The sequence below is a fragment of the Macrobrachium rosenbergii genome, chromosome 4 (assembly GCF_040412425.1).
Source record: "Macrobrachium rosenbergii isolate ZJJX-2024 chromosome 4, ASM4041242v1, whole genome shotgun sequence".
Lineage (NCBI taxonomy): Eukaryota > Metazoa > Arthropoda > Malacostraca > Decapoda > Palaemonidae > Macrobrachium > Macrobrachium rosenbergii.
Window position 1 is genome coordinate 39,763,769 of NC_089744.1, and position 12,796 is coordinate 39,776,564.

Below are 12,796 nucleotides of genomic sequence, written 5' to 3' on the forward strand. Positions count from 1 at the left end.
GCACATACTGTTGGGGTGAGCCTTGGAGGTGGAAGGCTGTGCTACTGCCGAGACCGGGGACGGCTTGACTACCGCCTGATGGTGGGGCCTCTTATGCCTCCTGAAACGTTTGCCTCCTCTCGTCTGGGGCCGGCAGATTCTGGGGTCTTGCGCTTGTAGGCAGAAATGCCCCAGCGAGAACGAAGACTCTGGTTGGCCCTTGTAGCCTCGGCCATAACATTTGTGACCTCCTCTTCTGGGAAGAGGTTGGGGTCCCCAGATCGAGCTTTTAACGAGCTTGTTAGGCTCGTGGCGGATAGTGGCATCGGCGAAGATGAACTTCCTGCATTCCAGTCTGGCCATGATGAATTCGAACAGGTCAGACTGAAAGCCAGCCAGCAAGGGACTTAGCCAAGACCTGAAAGAATGGCTCGTCGGCGCAGGAGGCGGCAGTAGCTTCCGTGAGGCAGACGGAGTTCAAGGACCGGGCTAACTTAAGTCCGGGCATCAAACTCCGCCTTCAAAAAGATTCCGGCAGCTTGGGGAGCTGCTCACTGAATTGCGAGGAAGCACAGAAGGGGTCCAGCTTCCCGACAGTGAAAGTGGACGGGCGTCCACCCAGAACTCATCACTTCCTGGGAATACCAGGAAGTAGGGTCTGTTTCCCTCAGCTGAGGTAACGGATTACCTTCAAAGCACGCTCGGGCCGTAGCCAGAGCGACTTTGTTCAAGCAAGGGGTGGGCAGGTTGTCTCCCAGGGCGAACATTGTGAAGTTGCCCTTGAAAGGAGTCAACTTCAGTATTTTCTGCCTGCCACTCCGTCAGAGTGCGCAGGAGAGCCGACTGAGCTTGGTCCCTAGGGACGATGACAGTCTCCCTAGGAACCTTATCTGACTGAATCCATGCTTCCTCTGTAAGTCTCACGAAGCCTGGGTAAGGGGGCAAGAGATCGGGGAAGAACTCCAATTCCTCCAACCGTCTCGTGCCAAGACCTTCAACCGTCAGCTTGCCATCATGTTGGATGGCCCGAGAGCAAACGCCAAGGGTTACCGACATCGAACGTGGGGAGGTCCGCTGTGTCGGGGATAACATACTGTGGTTGGCTGGGGGTGGGTGAGCCATTCCGCCAGTATATTATCATGACTGGCCAACTTCTCGGAGATTTTACTGAATCTCGAATCTAAATCCTCTGTGAACTTCCTGAAAAGTTGGTTAGCAAAGGCCTCATCGTTGAAAGCAGGCTGGCGAGGAGGGCTTGGTTTTGCAGCCCTCTTACTCGCGCCTTTGCCGGAGGAACCAGACTTGCTCCCGGAGGCTACAGGTCCTGAGACCTTAGCCTTCGACGGGGGAAGGGCGATGCCTTCTTGGAAAGACGAGGACTTATAGCCCTTCGCCTTCCATGAAGTCTTCAACTTCAACTTGGGGATAGCAGACGGAGCTCTATCACCCAAGGAGGAAGACTTCACAAAACCTGTGAAGGAAGAAACAGATGAAACAGGGGAGTCAAAAAGAGGGGGGCCCGCCCCAACAACCTCACCTACCTCGCTACTTACCACCTGGTCCTGCTCAGTGTTCATCGGTTCCAGGTCTAAGTCCAAGGCGGCTACATCCTCCGAGACCTCAGTGTAGAGGATATCCACTTGGGGTGGCTGGGTCGCATCCCGGATTTGCTGGATGATGGGGTGGCAAGATCTTCTGGCACTGGCGGCCGCCACCCGTGCGCCGGGGGTAGAGCAGGTCCCTCAACTTAGCGTCGAGGGCGTAGGGGCTTCCCCGACGGAACATTCCTGCCAAACCCAGCCACCCAGGCCCGGAGGGATTCCAAGGCAGACTTCTTGGAAGACTTCGTCCGCCTGCAAGAAAACCAACAATTAGCCAAGAACGAAAAAACAGTCCGGGAACTCCATAAACAATATACAATATGAGGAGCGTAAATGAGAATGATGTAAAGACTGTCACTTACCGACTCATCCTGGACGGTTGCACAGAGAGCGAAGCAAACCTCACAACCATCAGGGTGCCAAACTACCAGGTCATCCAGTCGGACCGCACAACCAGCGTGGGTCCGGCACACTACGTGACCGTAGGGTTGTTGGAGGAAGCGGTACACCCGGCTCCTCACAGCGAACAGTCTGTAAGTAGAAAAGTACATGAACCCACCACCCTAAGCAATCTAAAGCCGGCAAGGCCGGGAAACTCAACTACAACCGGAATACTCCGGCGGAGAAGAACTCCCTTAACATAAACTGGGCCAATAAGCTCTAAATTACACAGAGTGGAAGGTAAGAGCTTCCAGACCCCGGAATACTCCGGGGAATGAAAGAATGAGAAACCAGGAACTCACCACAAGGGCTGCCAGTAAAAATAACGGCGGAGCCCCCGGGTGTAGAACCGGACTCACGTATATATATATATAATATAAAGGAGGAGAGTACTCCGTTAGATAAACAGACTTATCTAAATATCATTCAAAAACAATAACATTAAACAAGTGACGGTAAATACTCCGGAGACCGGAGGGATCCGCTCCCCTTATATAATGAAAATCCTTTCCTCACTGCTTCCCCGCCGGAGAGACAAGACGGGCAAGATGCTCGTATGTTCATAACATAGGCTGAAGCAATTATATTTTACCCTATCAACGTAAACCTGGACGGGAGGGAGAGGTGTGGGATAGTGTCTCGAACACGTTCGAGCTAAAACAAACCACCAACACCAACACAGCGATGCTAGGGACTGTATGGGAGGGAGCGAATCCCTCTACCAAATGGAGGAGTCCCTGAACTCGGAGAAAACGCCATCTAGCGTCACCCGCGCGAGTAGAGCAAGGCTGGAAGGAGGGAGGGGGGGGGGGGGGGGGAGGGGGGAGGGTAGGCTACCCAGAAGGGAACAGGAGACAGGGGAAAAACATATCACCCGCTCAACTGCACCCATACCTCCAAGAATAATGAAACTTGGGAGGGTAGCCTACTACTGGAAGCTACCCAGCCCGATGCCCGACTCCTTCCTAGGCGAAGCCTAATAGGGACCTAACCTAGTGTAGGCTAGGAAAAAAGGGAGGAGTGCGGAGGGGAGGAGGAAGCAACAGGGAGAGAAATTTTGTGCCGAGAACCAACCGGGATCGAGAAGGGGGGGCAAGGAGGCGACTAGCCTAGAGGAAACACATCCAAAGAACTCTATTCCCCAAATGAAGGAAGAGAACTAAGGGGCTCACTCTGCCCACCAAAAAACGACCCGGAGGAAACAGCAACAAAACTCCCTCAACCTGATGATCTCCACACCCAGGGCAAGGGGATGGAAGCAAAACAAGCCTACTCCACTAAATAACCATCACACATAAAAAACTGGAACAAAAATGTGCTCAATAGGGTGCGTAGCCTACCTCGAGGAAGCGGTTAGATCTGAGGCTGCCGCCACCACAAGGAGGTAAACAACAAAATAAATAAAATAAAAAGAGAGCACCATCTCCAAGAATAAAATAATTAGCCTAATTGAGACCAAAAATAATAAGGAACCCAACCTGGGGGGGTACCTGGACGGGGCATCACCCTAACAAAGGCCGATAGGCCAATGAAACGTAATTTCGTGAAACAAAAAGGGGGGAGCCACCGCAGGGAACCACCAGGATGGGAACCAAGGGGCAAAAATCTATCTATAACGACGAGGAGACAACTCCAACAGAAAAGAACTGAAGGAGTCGCCTCGCGGTCGACATGGCTGGCGGAGGACGCCGTGGCGTCATAAAAAGATCTCAATATTTATGAAAATACGAGACCATAACAGCCAAAAAATAGAACAAAACCCCACAAGAAGATGGTACTTAACTTGGAGATGGTAAAGCTGCTCGATGACATGGCGTTGATGAAAATAATCCAAAAAAGGAAGACGAGCACACAAAAGAAAAGGACGCAATCACGTGCTAGAAAATGGAATGAGGTAGGTGGCGCTGGTGTCGCCGTCCTGGCGGGTGTTGAGTGTAGGGGCTGTAACGGCTCACCGCTCTGTTCCGGGGGTTTTGATAAGGAGAGATCTTTCGAGTATGTTTCCGTGGTAGTGGTATTTCACTCACCCTTCCTTATACCGACGTCTTCCTAGAAGACGCTCGACTGGGGGTAGTAACCCCAGCTTTCCTGAAAGCTCTTTTTCTCTGGTATATCTAGCATTATTATACCTAGAAATTCGTGCTGTAATGGAATTTCACCGGCTGACACGGGACTGAACTCAGAAATAGATTTTTCCTTTGTCAAAATCCCTTTTAATTGACCTTGGAGTTCTGACTTGCGTAAAGGGAGATCGAAAAAAAAAAAAAGCGGAGAATTTAGGAGCTGAAGGCTCTACTTCATAAGGAAATGTTACGTAAACACTTGGGATAAATTAAAGAATTATATTTACAAAAGGAAGCATTTGAAGGGAAAATGGATAAGTAAATTGATAAAGGGCTTGCAGCGCCTGAAGATCCTTCTGCTGGAGTCTCGAATAAAGGCAAGGCACAGTCCAAGATGAGTCCACTGTGAATGGGTCCCTCTGCAAGAGAGATTTACACATTACATGCCAGTAAAGGAACAATATAACACCGAATATGACTTGAGTTTGCACTGAGGGTGCCAAAGACTCGAGGAATGAATGACCACTTTACACTTGAACACAGGACATTGGAAATGGCACTGAATAAACTGGCACAAGGACAGAAGTGAAATGCGAAGTAAAATTTATCACTGAGGAATTTCGTACTATTCCTCGAAGCAAAAAAAAAAAATATGGCAAAGATTTTAACACAGGAATTTTGCACTATTCCTTGAAGCATAGAATATGGCAAAGATTTTAACACAGAGGAATTTCGCACTATTCCTCGAAGCAAAGAATGGTTATCCCTTGTTATTTCCTAACTACCTATCCTGAAAGGCATGCATTAATGAATCTAATACGGCGGTTCTCTTCTCTCAGTGAATACATGCGTCCCTATTCATCATTCCTAGGAACAGTCACGATTGTAAAAAAAAAAATTTGCTAAGATAAACACATTACTTACGTGGAACTCTCTTGGTCTGTGCTTTATAACAGGTTCAGAATTTTTCTCGCGCCCAGCTTAACTTTGCTAATAGCTGATCTGGCTAGTTGCAAATGCAATGACGCAACAATAGCGGGAAAAATGCAACTGCAAACGAGATCTATGGCCAGGTCACCATGGGTTTATGGTATTTTACAGGCCGGCAACAGAAACTTTATTTAATTGGCCTTGGAGTTCTGACTTGCGTAAAGGGAAATCGTAAAAAAAAAGAAGAAAAAGGGTGACTTTAGGAGCTGAAGGCTCTACTTCATAAGGAAATGTTACGTAAACACTTGGGATAAATTAAAGAATTATATTTACAAAAGGAAGCATTTGAAGGGAAAATGGATAAGTAAATTGATAAAGGGCTTGCAACGCCAGAAGATCCTTCTACTGGAGTCTCGAATAAAGGCAAGGCACAGTCCAAGATGAGTCCGCTGCAAATGGGTCCCTCTGCAAGAGAGATTTACACATTACACTCCAGTAAAGGAACAATATAACACCGAATATGACTCGAGTTTGCACTGAGGGTGCCAAAGACTCGAGGAATGAATGACCACTTTACGCTTGAACACAGGACATTGGCACTGAATAAACTGGCACAAGGACAGAAGTGAAATGCTGGTACTCCAAGCTTTCTAACAGGCAAACTGTCGTGACTGAAAGTCTTCACTCGCACTTTACCTTAGGGGAAGCGGGTTTCTGACGAAGAAGGATGAAGGAAGATCACACGTATGGCGGTGCCCTTGAGGATGATTGGAGTCTGGAGTCGGACAGGGATGAAGGGTGATCTCTCAGCAAAGTTACCGCTCCCCCGCATGTATGGTTGTCTCTCGAGCACTCTTACTGCATGGCTTCTGCCCCCACAACTAACTAACTGCCTCTACGGCTGTCTTTTCCTTATAAGGGGCTCCGGCTGCATCATGCCGTGTGTGTCATCCGCCAGGTGTTCAGTGATTCGGTGGCCTCTTCCCAGGTTTCCGGCGGAGGTAAGACAATTCAGGCAGCTTAATTTGCCTTTAGAAAGGCCGTTTAAGATTAGTTGGGCTAAGCTTCTTAAGGGAGTGGCATTAAGTCTCCTCCTGGCCCCTTTTATCTGTGTCATCTCAATATCTGTTCCAGGTAAAAAAAGGACAGATCGGAATGTTGATAACCGGTCTCTGATTTTTGGGTCAAATACGATCGGCCATGCGGTTCTCAATAAACACAGGGTAAATTGGGTGGGGGGGGAGGCGTGCTGTGAATGGCTTCTGGTTGATTATAATAATTATATATATATATATATATATATATATATATATATATATATATATATATATATATATATATATATATATATATATACACATATATATATGCACATATACATATACACATATACATATACACAGTACAGTCCCGAATTATGCGTGATCGGATTGTGCGATCCCCCTTTCATGTGGTCGCTAGTTCTTAAAAGAAAGATTTTTTACATCTACGAAGCTGTTCCAAGTCTGCAAGTCACGCGCCACAAAATGTTTGGAATCGTGTCTTTTCATGTATTTGTGGGGGGGGGGAGTTCGCAAATGTCTGAGAGAAGGGGGGGAGAATGCGAGAGAAAGATTTCCTGCTCAGCCACTGGCTAAGACGGAAGGCTCCGTCTCACGTATTTGTGACGTCATTGCGCGGTGTGTATGAATGATATCATCTTCATCGGCATTGTTTTGTTCTCAGTTGCGTGCTAGCTGTCATTACTTGCATTATTCAGATCTGCGAAGTGTAGCCTGATCATCCGCATCATGTCTGAATCTGGCCAGAAGTCGAAGAGGAGACCTATTCTCTCGAAACGAAAAAGCTTGTACTTAAGCTGAATGAAGAAGGAAAAAGCAATTGTGCAATTGGCCACCAGCTGAACATGGGCGAATCAATGGTAAGGTGCGTCGTGAAGAATGAGCAGATCATGAAGATGTGTGACTCTTACAGTTCATCAAGCCTTGATTCACGCAGTTATGTATCCACAAGTAGCAAGGAACTGATAAAGATGGAGCGCTTTTTAATGCTATGGATTAGCAGGACGGAGAGTGAGGGTGTTGGCCTTGACAAGAAAATGATAATGGACCAAGCAAAGATCTTCTACACGTTGATCTGCAAAAAAAACATGTTGCCCTTTGGCTTTAAGGCCTCAACTGGGTGATTTTATCGTTTTCAGGACAGGAAGGGGATCCGCAACTTTACCATGACGGGGGAGAAAAATTCAGTGGATGAAGTGGCAGCCAAGGAATTCCCAAGCATCCTGAAGGGAATAATTGAAGAAGGAGGATACTACCCAGATGCCATTTATAATATGGATGAGGCAGGCCTCCAGTACAAAAGGCTGCCAAAGTCAACTTTCCTAGCACGAAAAGTTAAACAGGCTCGAGGGAGGAAAGCCGATAGATCAAGGCTAACTGTGCTGTTTTGTGTAAGTAGCACTGGCACGCACAAGATGAAGCCCCTTGTTGTGCATACAGACAAACATCCTCGATGCTACAACCATCTTTCCGATATGAAAGATGCACCAGTGTACTGAAGGTCATCTAAAAAGGCGTGGATAACATCGACCATTTCGCAAGATTGGCTCCTCAACTGCTTTGTGCCCGATGCCTGTCGGAAGTGCCTTCAGGATGGGCGTGAATTCAAGGTCATCTTGACTCTGGACAACTGCCCAGCACACCCTTCGTTTTTGGATGGCCTTCATCCAAACATTCGAGTCATCTTTCTTCCTCCTAACACCACTTCACTCCTTCAACCTTTAGACCAGGTGAGTTGTAGCTCTCATTATTACTAAAGAGAGAGAGAGATTTCAATGGCAAATTTAAAAAAAAATGTGTGAGGGAGTTTTCTAGGGCAAATTAAAAAAAAAAAATGTGTGAGAGAGAGAAAGAGAATGTTTTCTAGGAAAAATAAAAAAAATTGTGAGAGAGAGAGAGAGAGAGAGAGAGGGGGAGGGAGCATTTTCTAGGACAAATAAAAAAAATTGTGTGCGAGAGAGAGTGGGGGAGGGAGCGTTTTCTAGGACAAATAAAAAAAATGTGTGTGTGTGAGAGAGAGAGAGAGTTTTCGAGGGCAAATTAAAAAAAAAAAAATTGTTTTAGTCATTTTATTTCATTTATTTTCAGGAGATCATTGCTTGTGTCAAGGCTCTGTATCACCGGACTGTCCTAACGTGGAGCTTCAACAGATATCAATTGAAGAAGATTCCGATGTGGATGATGAGCCAATGGAGGAGGAAGAGAACGAGGATTTCCTCTCGGTGCACCAGTACTGGCGGCAATTTACCGTCAGACATGCCATAGACCACCTTATGGCAGCATGGGGAAACATAAATGTGGCAACTGTGAGGCATGGCTGGTTGAAGCTGGTCCCCCACCTCATCACTCCGAACGTCTCTGCTCAACCAATCCAGCGATCAGCTGATGTTCTTTCAGCTGCTGTACACGAAGCTCGTCTCGTCCCAGGTGTGTTACAGTTAACGATTTTTCGTATTTTTTCCTGATTTCTTTTAGAATAGCCCCTTTACATTTTGTCAGAGGTACTGTAGAATCAAAATTAATCTTAGAATGTTTGACCTAACTTTTATTTAATCTTATTCAAAATTTCATTCAAAAAGTTTGTATTCAAAATTTCATTCAAAGTGTTTGTTTTTTATCACAAGTTTTGGTGACGTTGCCAAGGACGAGCTCCTAGAAATCCATGCTGAAGGGGAAGCAGCAACAGAGGAAGACATAATGAGTGCCGCTGCAGTTGAGGACACTCTTCAACAAGAACCTCGGCAGCAGGCAACAGATGAGGATGCTGCTCCTAAGGAGCTTTCATTGTGTGCCGTGTCCTCCATTTTGGCAGAAGTCGACAACCTGAAATCCGTCATTGCTGAACATGAAGTAAGAACTTTTTCTGTCTAGGTTAACTTGCTTTGACTAAGTTTTGGCATTTAGTCATTTATTTTTTTCAATTGTTGAAATAGATTTTGATGAAAATGATTAGGAAAAGTGATTAACAGAGAAGCAGATGTGTTAGAGAGGTTAGAGAGAGAGAGAGAGAGAGAGAGAGAGAGAGAGAGAGAGAGAATCATTCGATCTAAACTTCATTAGAAACTGTCATATCAAGTTCAATTTTTAATGTTTCTTTTTCATTTTTCATTACAGATTTGTGAGGTTAGGAAGGCTGAGATGGTTCAGAGTGCCAACCAAGCATTTAGATTTTATTCGGATCTTCACATCCTGAAACAAAACAAACTGAGACAGGCGCTCATAACCAAGTTTGTTACGCCTAACAGGAGGAGTGAAGACACGAATGATCTGCCAGTCCCCAAAACCTCAAACGGTTCTCAAAACCTTCCTTCTGCAGAAGAACTCTTCACGGAGGATGAAATAGAGGAGTTCGAAGGTTTTTTGGCAGAGAAAGTGTAGAGGAAATTCCTTCCAAAAGGTTTTTAGATTTTGACACCAGGAAATGACCGTATCGTACAGTATACGCTTGCACCCAATGGTGGCGTTGTTTGCGTGTGGGAGTTGTCACCATCCTGGGTGTAATTTTAAAGTTTTTTAAGTTATTAAAACTTTAAAACCTTTTTAATGTTTTATTCATCCATAAGAACAATTTCTTATTAGAAAAAAATACAGTATAGTACATAGAAAGTATTGAAAATGGGTAGTAAAAAAAGTTTGAATGGCTAAGTTGATGTTTGCCTTGGCCATAATGGAATTATTTGCATAAGGTATGTGTATCGAAATCTGCAATTTTCCAATTCTGCGAGGCCGTGGATCGACCAAATTCTCGCGTAATTGGGAACCCTACTGTATATACATGCATACACATTCGTATAGTATGCATTCCTGTGTACTCGCATTTATACAATATATATAATTTATATATATAAAAGGATGAATAAGCATATATATGCACATATATTTAATATATGCATACAATCTGCATATATGTATACACACATGAAGACACACACACACATATATGTGTGTGTGTGCACTCAGTGGTCATATGAGAGAGAAAAAAAATAGTTTTACTTTTCTTTTCAGTGGTATGTTAGGTGTTGGGCATTATTGTGTACTGGCACCCTCATAGTTTAATGAAATTGTATTTATTTATAAATGTTTAATTATGAATTGTGCTGCATCAGTGCTCACGAGCACTAAATTCACTTCCCCTGAGGAGCACTGTCAGACCATCAAAGAGGAGGAGGGTGCTCATGAGCAACAGGTTGCCCACCTCTGCCATACGGGAACGGTGCCAGGGTCCCGGAATGGTGACGCCGACCTACTGGTTTCCTCACTTGGGAAAGGCAAGAGGAGGTCCCCTTCCAAGTCTTCTTCTACTGTAGAGGGAGTAACCCAGGGAGACTGTGACCTGGAAGGGGTCTAGGTCCCTATGCCCCAGGACTCGGACCCTCAAGTTACAGAGGAATTTTTTGGGGATCGTCTGTTTGATACAGTAGTTTTGATGTCGAGGAAGAGAGCATGGCTTTCCCCATGGACTGTTCGTCAGCCATTGAAGCTTTTTGCGGACCCCAAAAGGAAACCAAAGTCTTGATGGGCTTGCCATGGTTGCCTTGCCAAAGGGGTCTTGGACCAGGTGAATTCTCTTGTGTATGAGCAGGACAAGTCTCTTAGGTTTAGCCGATCATGCCAGACACTGCCTTAGCCTCTCACTCACCAAGGAAAATATTCATTACCTTGTCGAGTTCTTTGCCAACCAAACAGGTTGACCCAGTCCTGGTTCGCACGTGTCCAGGGCCGCTGCTGGAATGCCTATGTGCAGAGGGAGCTTCTCTGTCACAGCAGAAGGCAACAGCGATGGAATTAACTGCCATGGCAGCAGTCCACATGGTCTCCTGGATAGATCTTTGGTCCTTGCAGCTGTTGATTGGGGATTACCTGTCATGTCATTGGGCAACATGGCAGTGATACGGAGCGGAAACCTTCGAGTTCCCGCCACCCCTCACCAACGTTCCAGTCATCTTCCAGACATACGTTCCCAGCTCGCCGACAAACCTCACCCTATGGTTCAATAGATTGTTTTGCGGAAGGAAAATGTTCTTGACGACTGAGGATTCAGGAAGGAGGTCATTACATCCACAGTTCCAATAATCGCTGTGGAATTAGAGGAGCACTCAAATGTGGACTTACTAGCATGTAGATGAACAGGAACAACCAGTCAATAACTACTCCTTTGAAGGCTGTCAGGCTTGAGCAGTAGATGTATTTCTTCAAGGCTGGCCTGATTCAGACTCATATGCCTTCCCCCCTTATTTACTGTAAGGAAAGTAATGATGAAATTTTGGGTACAAGAATAGCTTGATGACTCTGGTAAAGCCCTAGGAGCCTCAGAATGAATGATTTTCGGACTTTCTGCCACTCTTGGTAGATGTCTCTCGTATTCTTACATTAAGGAGAAATTGACTCAAACTACTGAATTCCTTGTGGTTCCACAAACTTTTGCATCTCACGAATAACTACATGGAGATGCTCAGCTGTCTCCTCCCAGTAAGGGGGTTGTCAAAGGTATCATGGATTCTATCCTCAATCAGGTGGATAACAATTGTGGCCTTGTATCAGAAGCAGTGGTTTGTGTATTGCTCTGGGTGCTGTTCTAGAGGAATTTTCAGCATCTGTACCCCTGTTGACATCAGAGTTTCTTGGCTTTCTTATATATAGTATGAGTTTTTTGCTGTCTACTTTCTAGGTTATCATTCCATGCTTTCCTTCATATTGCACCATGTGCAGTTAGATATGGCCAATGATCAGCACCTTAAGGTGTTGAGATTTGAGCCCCTACAACTCAGTATCAATCAGTCACTGGAATTTACATGCAGTTCTAAAATTTTATATGCAGTTACGTTACTGGGATGAGTTCATTGAAGTATTTACTATGAAGCTCTTTTTGTTAGCACTGTTAGCAGTTAAAAGAGTGAGTTTGTTGCAAGCACTCTCTTTAAGGCTGTTGCAAAGGGATTGCTATTTTATCTTTTTGCCTTAGAGCTGAGAATGGTGTTAAGACTTAAGTTTCCCAAGAGCTTTAAGAATTCCAGTCTAACCCCTTTGGTGGGGAAGAAGAGGAAACACTTCTCTGTTTTGTTAGAGCATTTAAAATTTACGTAGATAGGTTAAGATTGGAAGAGGCAAAGTTACCCTTTTGTTTTGTGGTTTTAGAAAACCTTGAATGTTTTTGTCAAAGGTTAAGCATGGAATAGGCAAAGTTAACCTTATGTTTTGTGGTTATGTATGGAAAGCCTAGAATGTCTTTGTCAAACATTTGGCCTAGAAGAGGCAAAGTTAATGTGTTGTGGATTTAGAAACCTAGAATGTCTTTGTCAAAGAACACAGGGTCCTCTGTGATGGATTTGATTAGGTTAGCGTGTGAGAACTAGCTCCATACCTTCATTTGGTTTTATGTCAATTTCTTGCTTGAGGATGGGATTAATGTGGTGCAGTAGAAGTGCAATTTGGTTTTTGCCACTCACTACCTTAAGTATGCAGAATTGTGTATGAGAACAGTAAAGCCTTAGTCCACGACCAGCAACAGGCAAAATCTTTTCCCGAACCAAAGAAAGAGCAATCTTGTAGGCTCTGTTTTAAATCTCGGGTTTTAATATTTTGGGGAACATGAAGGTACATGGTTGTATAGGAATGTACCTGTATTTCTTAAAGGTATTTATTTTTAGTTGACTGTCATTTTATAGGGCTTTCAGACCTAGGCACGGGTCCCCTCACGCAGCTTCTGTTTCATTCTAGCTGA

At 45.0% G+C, this 12,796-nt stretch overlaps 2 protein-coding genes across 7 annotated transcripts in view; both read left to right on the top strand.

Annotated features, from left to right (window-relative positions):
* LOC136832833 (biorientation of chromosomes in cell division protein 1-like 1) overlaps positions 1-12,796 on the top strand; it is a 121,523-nt gene that overhangs the window by 93,245 nt on the left and 15,482 nt on the right. The gene's annotated exons all lie outside the window — the stretch shown is intronic.
* Positions 6,581-9,935, top strand: LOC136832861 (uncharacterized). The gene is made up of 3 exons (XM_067094526.1): positions 6,581-8,502; positions 8,700-8,925; positions 9,190-9,935. The coding sequence occupies exons 2-3, from the start codon at positions 8,773-8,775 to the stop codon at positions 9,451-9,453; spliced, it is 417 nt and encodes a 138-aa protein (XP_066950627.1). The 5' UTR covers positions 6,581-8,502; positions 8,700-8,772; the 3' UTR covers positions 9,454-9,935.

What these genes read in the sequence shown, in the direction of transcription:
- LOC136832861 (XM_067094526.1), top strand. Translation starts at nt 8,773, where the DNA reads ATGAGTGCCGCTGCAGTTGAGGACACTCTTCAACAAGAACCTCGGCAG. An exon ending in CCGTCATTGCTGAACATGAA is followed by an intron (nt 8,926 to 9,189) that starts GTAAGAACTTTT and finishes TTTTCATTACAG; the next exon opens with ATTTGTGAGGTTAGGAAGGC.